Source organism: Trematomus bernacchii, unplaced genomic scaffold (genome assembly GCF_902827165.1).
Source record: "Trematomus bernacchii unplaced genomic scaffold, fTreBer1.1, whole genome shotgun sequence".
NCBI lineage: Eukaryota > Metazoa > Chordata > Actinopteri > Perciformes > Nototheniidae > Trematomus > Trematomus bernacchii.
The window spans coordinates 1,285,230-1,306,188 of NW_022987521.1; the positions used below are offsets into that span (position 1 = coordinate 1,285,230).

Sequence of the window (20,959 nt, forward strand, 5' to 3'; positions counted from 1 at the left end):
AGGACTTAAGCAAGCTTGAAAAGTAGATAGCTAACATTAGCAAGCTATCTTATTAGATAGATACTGTAGGTAAAGTTCGCTAGTCAGTTGCTAACATTGGCTAGTTTGCTAGATAGTTAGCGTTTGCTAGCTAAATAGCACACTGACAGATACATTTAATTATGTCTCTAGGTTAACTTGTGTTCTAAATGTCAGCACTGTGGACCTTTGTCTCTCCTGGCAGTGAGAGGTATTATAAAAAACTATAAACACATGAGCTTTACACCGGCCGTTTAGACGTAGAGATTTAAAGATTATAAAACCTATACTATTTGCTAGTTAGCACCATTTTACTACTGTTTTTGTTTTTTGTTTTCTTTGTACGGTTTCTGTTCTGATTTTATGTAAAGCGTCTTTGAGCTTTAGCGAAAGCGCTATATAAATCCCATGTATTATTATTATTATTATTATTATTATTATTATTATTATTATTATTATGACAGTGTACTGCCAGACTCCTGAGGATATTTCGGACTCAATGCTTCACGACTGAATCTAACACAGAAATGTCAGGGCTGCAGAGAACCTGCTGGGTTCTGCTGGGTTCCGCTGAGTTCTGGCCCGGATCGAGCTTGGCACGGTGAACTGAACAGGAGGAACCTCAGCCTCTCTCTGCCCCCGCAGCCAGGAAACAGCCTGGCAAACTACCATGTGTTTTCCTACGAGGCTCGTCTAAAACGTCCAGGGATTATTTCCACTTTTACTGAAAATATTGCAACACATTTTATTTTTCCTGTTGTTTTTGAGTCAAATTAACCCAAATTAAAGTGTTCTTATGTCGGAATAAGGGGTTATTTCATACAATTGCCACAAAAATAACAACAAACAATTGAATTACGTTTGTTTTATTTAAAGTGGACCTATCATGCTATATTATAATAATATAGTGTAGGGCCATACCTATATAAGGCATATTTATACTTTTTTTTTTTCAAAATACCAAACAGATCATGCATTTTAGCCATGCCTCATTTTGCTCAATTTGACAATTTTTAGCTCTGTTTTGGCAAGGGCAGATTCAGTGAGAACAGCACCACCTACTGGCCTGGCATATGTACTACAGCGTCTCCAGCGCTTTCGAACGGCAATGGCCGTGGCTGTCTCCTCCTGATTGGTGGAGTTGGCCCAATAGCCGTAGCGCCACTGTCCTGACGTCAGGACAGTGTTCAAATCTGGATCAGTTTTGATCAGATCCGTTGCAGCCCCTTTTTTAGAGATTTGGGTATGGAGGAAAATAGAGAGTGTTTTCTGACACTTGGTGAGTTCCCTGGAACACCGGGGACACATATTCATGTAGAAAAGACGTACAAAAGTGCATTTTGCATGATAGGTCCCCTTTAAATGATAAGCATCTGTTGCTGCTATTAAATCGTGAATCCTGACAAAACTTTGACATATAACAGTCTGTGATGAACTTACATCATATGATATGTCAATTTAAGTCCAAACTTAATTTGTGCTGGCTTTTTAACTCAAAACTAAGGTTTTACTTAGTGTAAATGAGGTTTAATAAACATAAGCTCATTCAAATGAAGTAAAACGTGTGGTAAAATGAAGTCATTTAATGGTGTAACGGAGATTTTGGTGGGGATTATTATTATATAGGCGAGGCGTGTGGCCCCTTGGTATGGGGATCAGACGGTCACAGGTTCAAACCCCACTGCAGTCAGCATGTCGTTGTGTCCCTGAGACACTTCACCCCAAAGTGCTCCTGTGGGGATTGTCCACAGTATTGAGTATGGAAGTCGCTTTGGATAAAAGCGTCTAACAAGTAACATGTCATGATATGCTATAAACATTCAAAGCACGACAAGATTTTCACATTTGACGCTAACACAAAGGAGCTGATGGTCCTTCTTCTGGTTTGAGTTAAGCTTATCCTGTTTTATGAATCTTTTTATGTCGGAATAAAGGGTTATAACTTATAATTGCTACAAAAATAATGTTAAAATGCGATCACTACTTGTGTTTTACTTAAATTAAGAGCATCTGGTGTCATTATGTGCTGCTCTTCAATCCTGAACCCTGACGAAACTTTGACATATACCAGTCTGTGATAAAAATAAGTCTAAATAATTCAAATTTGTTACCTTTTTTAACTCAAAACTATAAGGTTGAATTTGTTGTGAAATTAAGCCTGTGTTAATGAGTTGATATGAAGTCTTCTTTAGAGGTGTGAGTATTTGGTAATGATTTTTACTATAAGAGTAATAAGTCAAAGCATAATGAGAGTTTGGAACGGTAAGAAAAAAGTTGTAACGGTCCTTCATCATGTATAGAGAGGTTAGAGAGGAAGAGGAGGGAGGAGGAGGAAGAGGAAGAGGAGGACGAGGAAGAGGAGGGATGGCCAGTTGTCCCTCCTGTGGAGATCTGGCCGGTGATGAGAGGAGGAGCGCTGCTGATTTAGCCTCTAAAAAAAAAACATCCCGCTGATACACCGACACCGAGACCTTTTATTCCTCCTCCTCCTCCTCCTCCTCCTCTTCCTCCTCCTCCTCCTCCTTTCTCCTCTTTATTCCTCCATCACTAAGCTTCTTCGTTGGCAGGGTTTTTAATTTAATCTGATTATGTTTAGTCTATCCGTACATCCTCTGAACATGTATCTGAAATCTTACATTTCTGCCAGGGTTTTAGGTGTGTGTGTGTGTGTGTGTGTTTGTGTGTGTGTGTGTGTGTGTGTGTGTGTGTGTGTATGTGTGTGTGTGTGTTTGTGTGTGTGTGTGTGTGTGTGTGTGTGTGTGTGTGTGTGTGTGTGTGTGTGTGTGTGTGTGTGTGTGTGTGTGTGTGTGTGTGTGTGTGTGTGTGTGTGTGTGTGTGTGTGTGTTTGCGCCCCCTCACCTATGATGTTGAACCACTTCAGGCGGTGCGCCCCCTCCGTCATGATGATGCCCACCATGTGAGTGACAGGCTCCGTTTCCATGACGGCGAAGGTGAAGAGGGGCTCGTCGAATGTGATTGGCTCGTGGGAAGGAGGAGGCGGGGCTACCCACTCGATGTCGAGCCTGGCCGTGGACGAGCGGGACGGACTGCCCTGATCCGTCGCTTTGATCTGGAAATCAACACAGGAATTAAATCAGCATTTTAATGACTGTTAGTGTTTTCACACATTTTTATTTATTTATGTTTATTATTATTTATCACAAAGACGAAAGTACAAATACATATATCAAGGGGGCGGCTGAGAATTATTTTTCGAGCTTTAGCTGACAGGATAAAGAACATGGACCCACCGTCAGGATGCTGTAGTTTCCCGGCCAGAAATCCCTGCGTGCCGTCACTCCACCGGTCAGCGAGTCGATCTCGAACCGGTCGTCTTTATCGCCCGTCAGCGAGTACGTCACCGCGGAGTTCGATCCCTCGTCGTCGTCACGGGCGACCATCCGGCACACTTCCTGTCCGCCCCCCCGCTGCTCGGGCAGCTTCACGTGCACCAGTTTGTCCGTGAACTTTGGTCGGTTGTCGTTGGCGTCGAGGACTCGGATCACAACGGTGGCCGTGGAGCGGAGAGACGGAGAGCCGTTATCTGACACCATGACCTGAGCAATGAGGGTTAAATCAGTGTAAATGTATTATTTTTAAGCTAGGTTTGTTTGTGTATACAATTAAAAACAATCTTTTTAATTTTTTTCAACCAATAAAAGGGTTAATACTATATTTAAAGGAATGTTATAGCCTAAGTTCTCCTTTTATTCATTGAGTTTTACAATATTCCTCTGGTTTTATTTGATCATATTGACTTTAAATCATTGATATTTAACATTTATTATTCATTTATTTTTGATTTTAAGCCTTGCAAAACGTATTTATTCTATTGTTTTTGTTTACCTGTTTGTTCTACATTTGTTTATTTAATATGGTTTTTTTCCAAACATTTTGAGAAATGTAAATGCTTTTTTTTCATATACATTTTTTTCTTACCTCGATAATGTGTTCTGGTTTATCCTCCCGATCCAAAGCTGAGTGAGTGCTGATAATTCCTGCACACACACACACACACACACACACACACACACACACACACACACACACACACACACACGATGAAAAAAACAAAAATAACGTGTGTTATTGTGTGTGAGTCTCAGTCCTGGGAAGTGAGAAAGCTAATTGCACCTAAACAAACAAACACAAAAACAAAGACAGTTCTCAGAGTGCTGCTGTTATTGTAGGTGTGTGTGTGTGTGTGTGTGTGTGTGTGTGTGTGTGTGTGTGTGTGTGTGTGTGTGTGTGTGTGTGTGTGTGTGTGTGTGTGTGTGTGTGTGTGTGTGTGTGTGTGTGTGTGTGTGTGTCAGAACAGTAGCAGGGCTGAGTAAACACACTGTGGTTTATAGATGTTGTTTCTGCTGTTGTTGTTGCTTGTATATGGGTTTGTTATAAGTTCTCTTTCACATGTAAGTGCTTCATTATTATTATATATGCACCACTATTAAAGTGAAGCAGCTGTTGGCCGTCCAATCACAGAGCAGCTGAAATAAATCATGTGATACACGCTGATAATAAAACCAGAAATAAAACAGGCTGATCTGGCGGTTTGGTGAATCAGCGTTGTGTCTGGACCGCTAACAGTGTGTGATTCTGCTTCAGTGAAGGATGTGGCTCAGCAGGTTATCACACACACACACACACACACACACACACACACACACACACACACACACACACACACACACACACACACACACACACACACACACACACACACACACACACACACACACACACACACACACACACACACACACACACACACACACACACACACACACACATTTGGCTGCGATGTCTTTGTTTTTTGGGATGCTGTTTCTGACTCCTCACCTCACCGTTTAGCCACGGTTACTTCTGTGTAAACACATTTGTTATGTCTTCTACTTCTGGAGGGAACACAGGGATGTTAGCCTTTGAAGACCATTTACATGCACTAAAACCGGAACCAGAATACCTTTATTCTTCCAAAATAAAAGAGCCGCTTAATATTAACCAAGAAGCATGCATAGTTACAAAACATTAAAGATACAAAAATGATCTGTAGCTCTATATGTAAAGACTGGTATTTCCTGCGTGATCACAAATGTAGTTTATTGGCTTTCAATGGCAACATTTTTGTCAATAAGGGTCAGAGTGTCTGTACACTTTCATAGACTTATTAAAGGCGCTGAAGTTAACTTTCATAATGATGCGTGAATACGAAGCCTGCGTGACAGCATGCTGGGAAATGTTGTGTATATTAGAAATCCAGGGGAAATAATCTGTTGACAGAAACAGGACAAATGACAAAACCAGCCGCAGACAGTTGCGCGTCGGCTTCTGTTCGGCTGCAGGCCAGGTGTGCACAGGTGTGTGGGAGTGGGAACGACTCCAATACACATTCTTCCGCGCTCTGTTCATTCTCACTACTTAATTATTACAGCGAAAGCAAGGAGACAAAGAGAAAACTACACTGAGTAAAGTTTGGAGAAGCAGATAATAATAGCTCATTTTTTATTAGCAGCGATGCTCCCTTTACTGTGTGTTACTGGATCTGTATCACTCCCATTTCCCTCCAGCCTGTTCATCTCTTGTTCAGGTTCAGATTACTTCATCACTCATTCAATTTATATTAAATGGAAAAGTGTCTTTTGCACGGGCAAATAAAATACCACTCACTATCACACATTACACACAGAGAAATGTGGATCTTTAAGACTAACAGTGACATTTTTAGTATATCCAGAAGTGAAATAAGTACTCAGATTTTGTACTTGAGTAAAAGTAGAAGTACTCAGATCTTGTATTTGAGTAAAAGTAGAAGTACCAGAGTGTAGAAATCTGCAGGTCCGCTGCAACTCGGACTACTTTTAAATCCAGGCTGAAGACTTTTCTTCTTGCCGCTGCTTTTAATTGAACTATTCACATCTCACACGGCACTGTATTTTTTTCAATGTTTATTTTATTATCTTTGCTCTTTGATGACTGTTTTTAAATGCCATTTTCTTAACATTTTTCATTTTTGTAAAGCACTTTGAATTGCCTTGTGTTGAAAGGTGCTGTATAAATAAACTTGCCTTGCCTTGCCTAGAAAAGAGCGACCTCAAAATTGTACTTAAGTACAGTACTTAAGTAAATGTACTTAGTTACTTTACACCTATGAGTTAATCTAATCTATTCTAAAACATGTAATATTCTTTACAGTTAGGTGTTCAACTATGTGTTACAAGGAGAGGAAATGCATGACATTTAAAGATAAAATTGTTATTCTAAGACATAAAGTTCACCCTAGTTTTTGTTTGTAGTTTTCTTTGAGTATCTATGTGTATATGTCTATCTTCACTTGTGATATTTGGGTAGAAAAGACTGATGTGTTTATGGGTCAGGAGGGGGTTTGGGAGCTTTTCCCTGCAGTAAAAGGGTCGTTCAGCCTTTTTACGACAGAGCAAACAGACCCTGCTGTGATCATTAGGACAGGTGGGGCTCATTAGAAAGTGTGCTTTTGTCATCAGAGCAGAGGAATCAGCACTAAAGCCGGGACGCCTGTTTTCACTCAGGGCGGCTGTCAAAAGAACTTGTGGAGGTAAACAGAGCTGTGTGACATGTCCAGACCTGGTGTGTCTGTTTCCTTTCCCTCTAAATCCACCACCACTTGGCTATAGAGAGGTGCAGTAGTGACAAATGTTTGTAGGCCAACCCATGACAGAAAGCCAATGGGATTTGTCCATTTGATTTTCCATTATGGCAGAAAATAATCTCTGTATCAAACAAACGTTTACGATACCTACACGTTTAGTTCAGCGAGATAATCTCCACTTTATGATTTTTGAAGTGAAAAGCTAACGTTAGGCTATGATGACTTCACGTCACCTCTGCTAAGCTAAAGGTGGCTAATGTTGGGCTATAAAGGAACTACAGCACGGTCACATGACTTCACGTCACCACCGCTAAGCTAAAGGTGGCTAATGTTGGGCTATAAAGGAACTACAGCACGGTCACATGACTTCACGTCACCACTGCTAAGCTAAAGGTGGCTAATGTTGGGCTATAAAGGAACTACAGCACGGTCACATGACTTCACGTCACCTCTGCTAAGCTAAAGGTGGCTAATGTTGGGCTATAAAGGAACTACAGCACGGTCACATGACTTCACGTCACCACTGCTAAGCTAAAGGTGGCTAATGTTGGGCTATAAAGGATTTACAGCACGGTCACATGACTTCACGTCACCACAGCTAAGCTAAAGGTGGCTAATGTTGGGCTATAAAGGAACTACAGCACGGTCACATGACTTCACGTCACCACTGCTAAGCTAAAGGTGGCTAATGTTGGGCTATAAAGGAACTACAGCACGGTCACATGACTTCACGTGACCACTGCTAAGCTAAAGGTGGCTAATGTTGGGCTATAAAGGAACTACAGCACGGTCACATGACTTCACGTCACCACCGCTAAGCTAAAGGTGGCTAATGTTTGTCTATAAAGGAACTACAGCACGGTCACATGACTTCACATCACCACCGCTAAGCTAAAGGAGGCTAATGTTGGGCTATAAAGGAACTACAGCACGGTCACATGACTTCACGTCACCACCGCTAAGCAGCTAATGTTGGGCCTTATTTCAGGCTAACAACCAAAAACACATTCTGAAAACCATTGACCTCCAGACCAGGGGACAGGAAGTTTTAAAATGTTAAATTATATCCAGGTTTTAAGATTCATTCCTGCACCACTCTGATCTACAACAACACCCACTTTCCATCTTTGTTTTGTTGGAAGTCTTTATTTTAATCACTGAGCCCTGTCAAAACCACACTGGCATACATTTTTTAAACTATGTGGGATTTCTGAGCAACAAGTCATAAATCTTAATAAGTGAAGGAAACATTTTAAGATTGCAAGGCAGCGATCCAAACTCACTCGGGAACGTTTAGACGGCGAATTTGCTTTCTTGAATTAATCACTAATTGCATGAGTCAATACACTGGGCGTTAACGTGCTCCTCATTATCAGATCTCACTATCTGATCTGATCTGGGATGGAAAACGCAGTGCCTCGTCTGCCTGATAATAACTAGCAATGCAGTCATTCTGAGGGGACACACTTTCTCAAGGTCTGATAAATAATGGAAACTTAAAAGGCTGTGCAAAATGTATCCAAAGTCAGAGTCTAGACACAAACTTTATCCGATGAAAATGAAGCCAAAGACACTTAAAGGGGACCTATCATGCAAAATGCACTTTTGTACGTCTTTTCTACATGAATATGTGTCCCTGGTGTTCCAGGGAACTCACCAAGTGTCAGAAAACACAACCCTCTCTATTTTCCTCCATACCCAAATCTCTAAAAAAGGGGCTGCAACGGATCTGATAAAAACTGATCCAGATTTGAACACTGTCCTGACGTCAGGACGGTGGCGCTACGGCTATTGGGCCAACTCCACCAATCAGGAGGAGACAGCCACGGCCATTGCCGTTCGAAAGCACTGGAGACGCTGTAGTACATATGCCAGGCCTCTAGATGGTGCTGTTCTCACAGAATCAGCCCTTGCAAAAACAGAGCTAAACAATTTCAAATAGAGCGAAATGAGGCATGGCTAAAATGCATGATCTGTTTGGTATTTTGAAAAAAAAAAAGTATAAATATGCCTTATATAGGTATGGTCCTACACTATATTATTATAATATAGCATGATAGGTCCACTTTAAGTTTGAGTTGAAAATGTTCCCAGAAAAAAGTTCAGTTTTCCGAAAGTTATGAAGTGAAGCAAAAATAAGGATACAGCTATTAGTTATTCCATCTTTCCATAGAGTGGTGCAGTGGTGCATTTTTCGTAGGCTTAACCGGAAGTTGTAAGAACTCCCTCGACAAAAAGCAATGGGATTTTTCCATTGGACTTTTTATTATTGCAGAAAATAATCTCTATGGCAAACACTTATGATACTTACACGTTTTGTGAAGCACGATAAGAAGAACAACACTTTAAAATCTCTTCAGCTTGTGTTAACCACAGACCTTATTTCAGGCTAACAACCAAAAACATATTCAGAAAACCGTTGACTTCTAGACCAGGCTGCAGGAAGTGATAAAATGCTGACTCATTTCCTGGTTTTAGGACTCAATACTGCACAACTCAAATATATTATTAACAATCTCAGTTTTAAAAGCTGGTTTTGGACTGGTATCGGTATCAGGGGACAATTGTTATTGAGTCATTCGTAGGTTTGTTTCAGTTCATGTTATAAGGGGTTGAACAAAAAAACGACTTCTTTATAAAGCTGGTTTTGTTTTCATGTTTTATAGGAAAGGGACAAATACAAACTGTTTCCAAAAAGTTGCAACATGTTTGTCTAAACTGTCATTTACTATCTGATAACCCTAACAGGGACTTTATCACCCCCCCCCACACACACAGACACAAACAAAATCCAGCACCAGTCACTATTAAGCTGCTTTGGACATGTTTGCACTCTCATTTGCACAACATCACTTTTTTATATATATATCCTGCTTACTTGAAGTAAACGGTTATTTTGTGTTCTTGTATTTTAATGTGTGTTTTTTTATACCTCGGGACTGTGGGAAACAGTATTTCGATCTTTCTGTGTGTACAAACATATTTTGAGATTGACAATAAAGTTGACTTTGACTTGACTTTGACTAATCAGCGCATAGTGAACTCTGCCCAGAGGATCATCGGTGCCTCACTCCCCTCACTACAGGACATATACAACACCCGCCTCACCCGCAAAGCACTCAGCATTGCGGGTGACTCCACCCACCCCTCCAACAGCCTCTTCAGCCTCCTGCCTTCAGGAAGAAGGTTCCTCAGCCTCAGCTCACGCACCTCCAGGCTGGGCAACAGCTTCCTCCACCAGGCGGTCAGGATGCTGAACTCTCTCCCCTCCCTCCATCTCTTCCGCCCTCTGACATCTCTCCCCTGAACTCTCCACCCTGCCTCCGACCTTTCTCCCCTGCCCCAAATGGTCCTGGACTCTAACCCCCTAACTCACTTTTCTGCCCATCTCCCATGCTACTGCACTGAAACTGTACTTTAAACACTTAAATTATATTATTGACATTTTAAACTGTATACCCCGGTTATCTAGGCCCTTTGTTTTGTTTAATGTATACCATGTTTATCTAGGCCCTTTTTGTTTTTTGTTTGATGTGTCACACTGTAGGACTGCGGGAAACGATATCTCGATATTTCTGGATGTACAACATGTAGAATTATTGACAATAAAGTTGACTTTGACTTTGACTAATCTTTAAGCTAAAGGCGACTAATGTTGCGCAATAAAGGAACTACAGCATGAAGAGTAATTCAAGTAATTTACTCCAACAGCTGGTCACAAACAGTAAGATATTGGTGCATTTGTTGGGGAGCACATTTGGTTTTCTAGTGAGTATGTGTTGCAGCAGCAGTGGTTTTAATCGTTTTGGGGCAAATAATAATAAAAAAGTAAGAAGATATTTGAATTGGTTTTCTGTCTTTCTTTTGTGAATTGTTGGATTCCAGAAAAATACATAATATTGGAAAACTAATACTTCAAGTTCTCTGTTTGTGGCTTATAAACATTACGTATAAAAAATAGCAGAATACCACACAATAATATAATATATTTGGGTTCTTAAAGGCATATGAGGTATTTGTTTTGGCAAAATGCTAACAAACTGGCCACATTCCTAATTTGCCTCGCCATTATCTTGAGAAAAACACAATGAGATACGTTGATTTTGGGTCATTTTGGTAATTTGGCGCACCCTCATCACCTGCACAGACCTGTTCTTGAAATCAGAAAACAACTTGTTCGTAGCTCAAATTAAAAGACATTGGATTGAATTAGATTTTTGTTTTTTTCAGTCGCTCAGCTCACATCCTTCCTTGGTAAGAATTTATTGATCGACAAATTCTTTAAGGTTGAATCAGACGGGATAATGTGTGTATAAACGCTTCAGGAAAGAAAGCTTAGTCAGAATCCTGCAGAAATCCGTGAGTCACTTCATCCTGTTTGGGCACGAGAGGTTTCTACACCAGTCCCCGAACAGCACGTTAGCAAAGGTGGCTTCATTTGTGAAAATAAGACAAGGTGGGTCATGTTCTGAAGATCAAGTCTCAACAGCATTTTATGTAATTAAAAGAAACACAATCTCTCTCATTTACAGCACGAGTAAACGCTGCTATCAAAGTTGTATTTGATCTCGGATTATTTCAAAAGACAGTTACATTATTTGTGTTTGGTTGTCAAAATAAACTCCTCTAATGGATTTTGCACCTCAAGTGTGAATTGCCTTCTGATTTTAATTACATGGCCTAAAGCATTTGGCCACTTTACTCAACACTACAATTCTGCATGGATTTGCACCCATTCCCATGTTCATGCTTGTCAGACACTGGTCAAAATCCCTGGATTGGACATCAGAGAATGCATTAACTGCCTATAGTTTAGCTGCTTGAAAATTGATTGAAAAGTTTATTAACAGCTTGTATATTGGGTACAGTACAGTACAGCTGTACTGCTCACCACCGCTAAGCTAAAGGTGGCTAATGTTGGGCTATAAAGGAACTACAGCACGGTCACATGACTTCACGTCACCACCGCTAAGCTAAAGGTGGCTAATGTTGGGCTATAAAGGAACTACATTACGGTCACATGACTTCACGTCACCACCGCTAAGCTAAAGGTGGCTAATGTTGGGCTATAAAGGAACTACATTACGGTCACATGACTTCACGTCACCACCGCTAAGCTAAAGGTGGCTAATGTTGGGCTTTAAAGGAACTACAGCACGGTCACATGACTTCACGTCACCACCGCTAAGCTAAAGGTGGCTAATGTTGGGCTATAAAGGAACTACAGCACGGTCACATGATTTCACATCACCACCGCTAAGCTAAAGGTGGCTAATGTTGGGCTTTAAAGGAACTACAGCACGGTCACATGACTTCACGTCACCACCGCTAAGCTAAAGGTGGCTAATGTTGGGCTATAAAGGAACTACAGCACGGTCACATGACTTCACGTCACCACGGCTAAGCTAAAGGTGGCTAATGTTGGGCTATAAAGGAACTACAGCACGGTCACATGACTTCACGTCACCACCGCTAAGCTAAAGGCTGCTAATGTTGGGCTTTAAAGGAACTACAGCACGGTCACATGACTTCACGTCACCACCGCTAAGCTAAAGGTGGCTAATGTTGGGCGTGATGATGTTTAGTCGTCTCATTTAGACTCTTGTTAGTAACCTCCATGGGGCATTTAGTGACAGATTTTATGTCGTAGAACAAACCTTTAAAATCTCTTCAGCTTGTGTTAACCACAGTCCTTATTTCAAGCTAACAACCAAAAACGCATTCAGAAAACCATTGACAGCGAGCCAAGGGAACGAAAGGTGGTAAAATGCTGACTCATTTCCGTGTTTTAGGACTCATTACTGCACAACTCTATTATATTATTAACAATCTCAGTTTTAAAAGCTGGTTTTGGGTTTGTATCGGTATCAGGGGACAATTGTTATTGAGTCATTCGTAGGTGGGACAGAGTTGTTTCAGTTCATCCCAGACATGTTATAATGGGTTGGTTTTATTTCATGTGATTACAGGGAAAAGGAGAAATACAAACTGTTTCCAAAAAGTTGTAACATGTTTGTCTAAACTGTCTTTATATGCTGATAAGTTAAGAATTTATCTTCATTTACCACAAAGGGGCCAAGCCCAAACCATGAACAACAGCCAAAAACCTAAATACACAAGAGCGTGTTTGGGGTTGTCCACATACCTTTGGCTTTATAATATCTTTTAGGAGTTTCTGTGTAATTACAGCACTTCTTTTAGAGCTAATGATACTACAATCTTATTTTAATCATAGTTTTTTCAGTTTCTTTGTACTGGTTCCACTGATTCTCTGTTGTAATGTGTTGTTTGTTAGGGTAAGGGTTACACCGGTGTTGTGTTATTTTAAACTACTATGCATGGTGTGTTATGGTTAGGGTTAGGGTTAGGGTTAAAGCCATTATCATCTCAAAAAGACCCACTAACTTTTGGAAGGAGATCCAATTGGAGAATGAACAATAAAGCAGCATTTCTCTATGAATCTGCGTCTTCAACATATCAATTACCTCAGTAAAAACAACTCTTGACATTAGGATAATCCTCAGTCTGAACAGAACACAATCGCCCTCTTCAACGAAACACATTTGTCATCCTGAGCTTGAATGCATTCCTCGTGAATCTCAAATAGACCTGCTTCAGCACAAAAACAGCTTGATTTAAAGTGCCACTCTCCGGCGGTGAGACCTCTCTCCATTAAACTGTAATCCTTGGGCATACTGGCCTTTAGGGTGTGGACAAACACTGGAGCTACCTGGAGATTATGTGGAGAGGACAGGGCTTGCAGGGACTTGTATAGCTAATGCTACGCTAATTTGCCTGAACATTATAGTTGCAACTGTCAAAGATGAACATACATGTACCTGAGGGGGGGGGATTTCAAGCCTCTTCTAACCATGACACTTGAAGTTTCTCTCAAAAAATCCCTTTAGTCTGCACATGAGTGGCTTTGTGAGTGACCTCTGACAAAGTTTCTCATTATGAAGTTTCATTTCTACCTTTGTCTCATCTGTGACACGCCCCAGGTTCTGCATGGCCTGCTTTGCTCAGACTTGCAACAGTGCATTAGGACATATCAGTCAATTTCCAGCCATCCTTAGTGGGTTATAACTCGCTGTCGGGGTTTTACAGCTGCAGTTATACACCTCAATCAAAGTGTAAATATACCTCAGGGACATGGCGACCAATTCAGGTATGTTCCAAGCAATTTGTGAAAGCACACAGGCCATGCAAATGTTTTATAATCACACGGGGAGATTGAATCCAAATGTAAATCCCTCACATGGAGCCGGTTGCCTATATTTCTGTCCAATCTGCTTATAAAATAGGAGGATGACATTGTGCAGGCTGATCCAGTTACAGTTCAAATCCCAGAGAGACTGTATATCTGCCAGCCCGTAAAACATCATGACATCTTTCAGGGCCATGCTGAATGTTTAAATATCTACACCTAGTGTCACAAAGCAAGGCCTAGTTCATGTGCACATGTTGTGGGTTTTTCCTAATTTGTTCTTAAAAACTATGTCTACAATTGCAGGAAATGTCTCTTCATGTGACACCTTACATAGGAGGAGATAGGTGCATACTTTGACATTATAAGCCTATGTACCCTTTGTATAGCTGTCAAAACTACTAACAGAGTTTATTCAAATCTTCAATCTGGAAGTAGTTTGACAAAAAGTACATTTTCATTGAAGCTACATAAAGTAGAATTACCCCCCACTGGTTGCATGCTAATCCATTTGTGTAAAATGTAATCACTCATTAGACATTTGTGTAAAATTGTCATATCTGCCACATGAATTAATACAAAAATACGTTTTTGTAACACCATACCTTTGACTATGAAGTTAATTTAGATATTTGTGCCACATTTTAAGAAATTCTCTTGAGGCTTTCCTGAGATGTTGTGTTTGAAGGGTTATATAGGACGGAAAAAAGTAAATTTACAAGGAAAGCTTTGTGCTTCAAAGGCAGCATGTCAATTTATGTTGATTGTGATGGTGTGTGAGCGGAGCTGTGTGATTTGTGTACGTTTGTTTGTTTATTTGACTGTACAGCACTTTGGTCTGGAGGTTTTAAAGTGTAACTGTATTGTATTGTATTCCCAGCCTTTGTAGACCATTTACATGCACACAAACTACAGAAGAGGGGAAACCCCAAAAAGCAGAACAGAACCTCTATCAATTACCTGTTTTGGGATCCACATCGAAGTACGTCCGGTGAGACTCCAGCATCTGGAAGGAAAGCTTCCCCTCAGAGGAAGTGTCCACATCTTTGGCCAACACCTGGACGACGGACTTGACCGTGTTCACGTTCTCCGGGACAGACGCGAAATACACCGGCTGAGAAAGTTCTGGAGCGTTGTCGTTAACGTCCAGGACCTCCAGGTAGACGTGAGTCCAAGAGACAAGAGGCTCTGTTCCCAGATCAGTGACGTAAACAGAGAGCCAGTAGTGAGGCATCATCTCACGGTCCAATGTCTCTGTGGTCCGGATCACACCTGAGACACGAGAAAAGTGGAATTAGGATTAACGGTTCAGAAGAATCACTCGTTCACTTTTGGGACATTTCAAGATACAAAGCTTTATTGTCATGTGCACATTAGCAACAGTGTAGATATGACAATGAAAAATTAGGTCACAGGCTCCGTATTTAATTTAGTCTTAATTTACATTATTTACATTATTTAATTTCATATTCTGTTCTTGTACATATCATATTCTATTTACATGTATTTAAACTTTTTGCACTACTTTTTATTTTGTGTTTTTGTGTTTTATTATATATGTTGCATTGTTGGAGGAGCTCAGGTCAGAAGAATTTCATTGCCATTTATACACGGTGGCTTTGTGCATATGACAATAAAACCTTTGAATCTTGAATCCTCCAACAGTGTAACATATATATATATATATATATAAAAAAGATATAACAGATCAAATAATGCAAGAGAATGTTTGGAGATGTGCAATAAATACAAATCAAATAGAAATAGTGCAATAAGTGTCTATATACAAGTAAATGGCATGATACATTAGATAATTAATTTGCTAAATGCAATCAGATTAATGTTTATGGATGTTCTTTAAAAAATGCAGGTGTTTAATAGTGGAATAAAACTGTCCCTGAGTCTGGTGGTTTTAGACCTGATACTGCGGTACCTTTACTTGTTGAAAACCGGCTGTTGTGCCTCAGGACTTAATCCCACATACATTTTATCTTTGATAACTGTCACCACCCTAAAGGTATTATCAATCATCTAGTTTAAGTTTGGATTGGTGCCCAAAGGCTCAGAAGCACAACACATTTATGTTGCCATAACTAATTTAAAACTTCTTAGTGTAGAAGAAGCTTGGTGCCACAGGTTAGTTATGAAACGCCAGGGGTCTAAAAGCAAGAGAAGTCGACTTTCCTTCACATAGTTTTGATCAAAAGCAGTTTTAAGTTCAGATGACCTGAGGCAGAGCTAAAAATGACGGCAACATAGGAAAAGAGATATATTCCAGACTGTTCCAATATGACAGAAAACCCTGATTTTATCTGAGCTTAAGTGCAGCAGCAGGCTAAAGGAATGCAGAGCGATGTGTTCAGAGGTTGCAGGGTGTCCTCTGCAAAGGATACGCTGATGGATAAATACACAAACTGCCAGAGGAAATGACATGTTGCACAACTACATGAGGAAATGTATGGCTGTAAAAAATGTTCTGAAGACGTGGTGTAGCCATGTCACTCAATATCTTTAAAAAAAACGTTACTTGGTGAAGTTTATCTAACAATGCAAAACACAATTTGAGATGTAGAAAATATATAATATTCACAATGAAAGGTCATTCGGGACCAACTATTGGCAAAATAATGGCACCACAAGGTCCATCAGTACATGTTTCTTGTGTATTCAATCATAGCACAGACATAGTAGATACATTTAGTTGAGTTGTCATGTCTAAGCACTTTAAGGATTTATGGCAAATTATCCAACTGCTGCTTTCCAAGGTCATTGAAATCTCAAATATCAATCAACATGGAAGTATGCAAGAGCATTAGGGCCACATGTGTTGTTATTTGTCTTCTTTACTTCCTTGTAAAGCGCTTTGAGCACCAGGAAAAACGCTTTATAAATAACATGTATTATTATTATCATTATTATTATGTGAAATATTTTTAGATCTTACTAAAAGTCATTTTTTGCTTTTTGAGGTTTGGGAAACAAATCTGAATTCTATTTTTCAGATTTAAATTAAAATAGCTCATTACAAATTATATATTTTTTTAAACTGAGAAATCTGAGATCAAGTGAAAATTCTCAATTGAATTATATTTTCAGATAAAAAAATTAAATAAAATGTTTTACCTTGAATTCTGACTTTTTTCTAATTCTTAGATTTTGAAATTAATTATTTTCACATAATTCTGATTTTTAATCTGACAACAAACTAAAAAAAATCTTTTTCGGTCAGATCTCAAAATTGTTTTCACGTTTTGCTTAGCTATATTTTGTATTCAAATCAGGCAAATAAGGGAAAATTAGTCAAACTATGTTCGTTTTATTACATAGTGTAGGATATAAAAGGATATTTTTGAATTCATTCTAACTAATAACTCGTTCAAACTTGATTTTTGTCTCAATGGAGAGCCATTCTGTAGATAAACACAAACAAATATTGTCCCATTTTTGCTTTAACACTAACAAATCCAACCAACAGCTACAAAAAGGGCAAAATCACAATGTCTTTTACCTGATTCCTCATCAATGGTGAACACTCCCAGACCAGAGCCTTCATGGATGTGGTATCGAACGACTCCATCTCTGCCCGGGTCTTTATCTGAGGCTGTAAGCATCACCACGGATGTCCCCACAGCTGCATCCTCCATCACTCCGGCTTCATACACAAACTCTGAGAACACAGGCCTGTTCAGGTTCTCGTTGACATCCAGAACCTGAATCTCCACGAAGCATGAAGAGGAGAGGGAGCGAGGGAGTCCGTGATCAACAGCTCGGACCGTGAGGTTGTAAATCGGACGCCTCTCAAAGTCCAGCTCCCTCTCGAGGATCAAAGCCCCTGTGGAGGCGTCAAAATGGAAGATACCACCCTCAGTATTCTTGAGATTATAGGTGACGATTCCACCGCTGCCCAAATCCAAGTCAACACCCTCAACCCAGACGAGGAGGGTGCCAACGGGAACATCCTCTGGGACTTTTATCTTGTAAACCTTGGGTACAAACTTGGGTGGGTTGTCATTAATGTCCTGCAAAACCACCACAAGGTCCACCATGGAGAACAACTGAGGTCCAGGTTTCGCTTGATCTTTAGCTTCGATTTTGAGGTCGTGCCTGGGTGAAGTTTCTCGATCCAAAGCACCCGTTACCGTCACCTCGCCGGTGAATTCATCAATCCTGAACATGTCGGTGGACGTCAGCAGGGAGTATTGGACATTCCCGCTCGTATCTACGTCAGGATCAATAGCTTGAGCTGTAAAGATAATGGAGTCCTGCTCGGTGTTTTCAGGCACACGTATCACATATCTCGGCTGATCAAAAACCGGAGAATTATCGTTGACATCCATGACGTTCACGGCAATGAACTTCCACGCAGATGTTTGCGGTATTCCCAGATCATAAACAGTGACGTTCAAAATGTAGAACTCCTTACTCTCTCTGTCTAATGGGCAAACTAACTGAAGATCACCCGAGAATACATCAATAGAGAAACACCCATCTTCATTCCCGCTAGATATGGCGTACACCAGCTTACTGTTGAACCCAGTGTCAGTGTCTGTTGCCTTGAACTGAATAATGGAGGAATTCAGCGGGTGGTCCTCAATGAGATCGATTGAACCCGGGATGCTTGAGTCAAACTTTGGAGAGTGTCGGTTGGTGATGTGAACATCAGAAAAAATGTCTTCCTCTTGACTGGTTAAAATGGGTTTGATGGACTCAATCAGTTTATCAGTCAGCTGTTTGAAAATGCCAGTTTCCTGGCAAACGAGCGTTGCTTCATCGCCTCTGTTCGTTACAGTCACCCTGACGAGTGAAGCTTCGGAGGAATGCTTTCCATCCGTGGCTACAACTCTCAAATCGAACGAAGATGCTCGCAGGGGGATCGGTTGTTTCAGGGTGATTGATCCTGACACCGGGTCGATAGAAAAAACTTGGAGTTCATTCCCTGACTCGATGACGTACCTCAGCTGCTGCAGTTCATCTACATCAATGGCTGACAGCTCGGCGATTGTGTGTCCAATGGGTAAATCTTGCGGTACAGTTGTGTTACATCCAACTCTCTCAAACAAAGGCATGTTGTCGTTCATGTTGTTCAGGGTTATCGTCACGGGGCATTCGCTGACCTGACTGAAGGGTTTTCCGCTATCTGACGCCCAAACCCTCAGATGGTACCGCCTTTTCATCAGCTCGTAGTCTAAATGTTCGGAGGTGGAGATGACGCCTGTGAACGGGTCTATGATGAAAGGTAAGGGGCCTCTACTCGCCATAGTGTAAGTCACAAAGCCGTTTTTACCTTTATCTGTGTCTATGGCAACTACTTTCACAACACTGCTTCCAACAGGGGAGTTTTCATCCAGCGTGGCCTGATAGGAGGTGTGTACGAACTGTGGGCTGTTGTCATTTTCATCGATAATCTCAACCACTATGTGGGTCTCAGCCTCGCCGTGATTGGCCACAACATCGAACTCATATCGATCCTTTCTCTCATAGTCGAATGTCTCTGTTGTTATGATGATTCCTGTTTTGGGATTTATTTTAAATTTAGTACTGTCCGGATTATTCTTGATACTGAATGTGACATTATAAGCTACTGGGGTGACTGACACTTTAACCACATGAGATTTAGGGGGTGAAAACTCACTCAGAGGGACGATGTAGGTGTCCTCTAAAAATGCCAGGGGTGTGTAATGATAGGCAGGAATGTGGATGTGTGCAGCTGGAGAGAGTAAACTAGGGAAGCTCCTGTCTTTGGCCTGAAGGGACATATTCAGCCCAAAAGGACTCTGAGACCAGTTAATCCTCTTAGTAGAGATCACTTGGAAGTCAGTGCCCTGCACACCTAAAGGGATTACCTCAAAACACTTGTGGGGATCTCCTCCAACAATAATCAGGGATTCAACCGGCTTAGCTCCCGCCTCTACGTGGACATTGATAGTTATTTTGCCGTCTGTAGACACTGTGGGTTTGGGGGTCGGAGTGATGACTGGAGAACTCATTGCCATCTTTTGTACATTTATTGTAACTCTGGCAACATTACCAAATTTTTTAACCCCAGATATCTTCTTTGTCCTGTCCTCTGCTAACACTGTGAGGTCGTACCTGTCTGTTCGGGTGTGATTTAGCTTCCTGACAAGACTGACAGTTCCTGTGAAAGGGTCTACGACAAAAGGGTGAGCTCTGCTGGTGAAAGAGTAGTAAAACTGAGCGTTGCTGCCGATATCAGCATCTGTAGCACTAACTCTCACCACACTTGACTGAAGTGGACTGTCCTCCCTGATAGCATGGTTGTACGAGGCAGGATAGAAAAGAGGCTTAAGGTCGTTGGTGTCAAGCACCTGGACAAACACCTTCGTCTTCGCCTGGAAGTCAAAAGTGTTTTCGGTGGCCGCCACTGTGAGAGTGTACGAGTCTCTGACCTCCCTGTTGAGCTGTGCTGAGTTACTGCTGCGTGTTTTGATCCTGAGGAAGCAGAAATCCCCAACTTGAACCTCCTCTGCTTGGAAAAGTCCGTCGTCATCACCTGAGACTACGTTATATTTGATTTCCCAGAACATATCAGTCACTTCAATGCCCATTTTCACCGGCGTTTCAACGTACGTCCGTGGCGCAGAGTTCTCAAAGATGGAGGCGTTGTAGAGATGATGTGTGAACCTTAGCGGCAAGCTGTCTTTGCCTTTTCCCATAATCCCCTGACACCTCGCTGAGTGTAGGAGCACTGATGCCAAAGCAAGAAGAGTTGTTCTTAAAGATGCCATCTTTGGTACCTCCATGACAATCCTCGGACCTGAGAAAGGAAAGAAAGGAAAAGACAAATGAACGTCAGGTAAGGATACGATCAGGCCATGAGTGGGTAGACTTCTGTTTTACTTTGTATATCTGCAAAAAAAACAAGTATTAAGTACACAAGTCTTATCTTGTACCTACACTATTTTGTAAATAGACCAATCTTTGCTCCTAAGCTCTTGAAAGAATACAAAAAGGGCACAGATATCACAGTGACACAACAGTAGAGAGGGAGCCTCTGGCGAAGTTTCTGACTCCTGTCCCAACTTGCCTCGAATGAGAAAAACAATGCATTGTTTCAGGATCAGAAAGATGCCGCAAAGACAGGTGGCAGC

The 20,959-nt window shown here is 41.1% G+C and overlaps 1 protein-coding gene across 1 annotated transcript in view; it reads right to left on the minus strand.

Moving 5' to 3' along the window:
- Window positions 1-20,959, minus strand: part of fat2 (FAT atypical cadherin 2) — a 102,933-nt gene that overhangs the window by 64,617 nt on the left and 17,357 nt on the right. Inside the window, exons 2-6 of the mRNA XM_034117773.1 lie at window positions 17,359-20,625; window positions 14,811-15,122; window positions 3,958-4,016; window positions 3,270-3,575; window positions 2,878-3,088 (exon numbers count right to left, since the gene is read on the minus strand). Of these exons, the coding sequence (XP_033973664.1) occupies window positions 2,878-3,088; window positions 3,270-3,575; window positions 3,958-4,016; window positions 14,811-15,122; window positions 17,359-20,611 (4,141 nt within the window). The 5' untranslated portion in view covers window positions 20,612-20,625. The remainder of the gene's footprint in view (window positions 1-2,877; window positions 3,089-3,269; window positions 3,576-3,957; window positions 4,017-14,810; window positions 15,123-17,358; window positions 20,626-20,959) is intronic.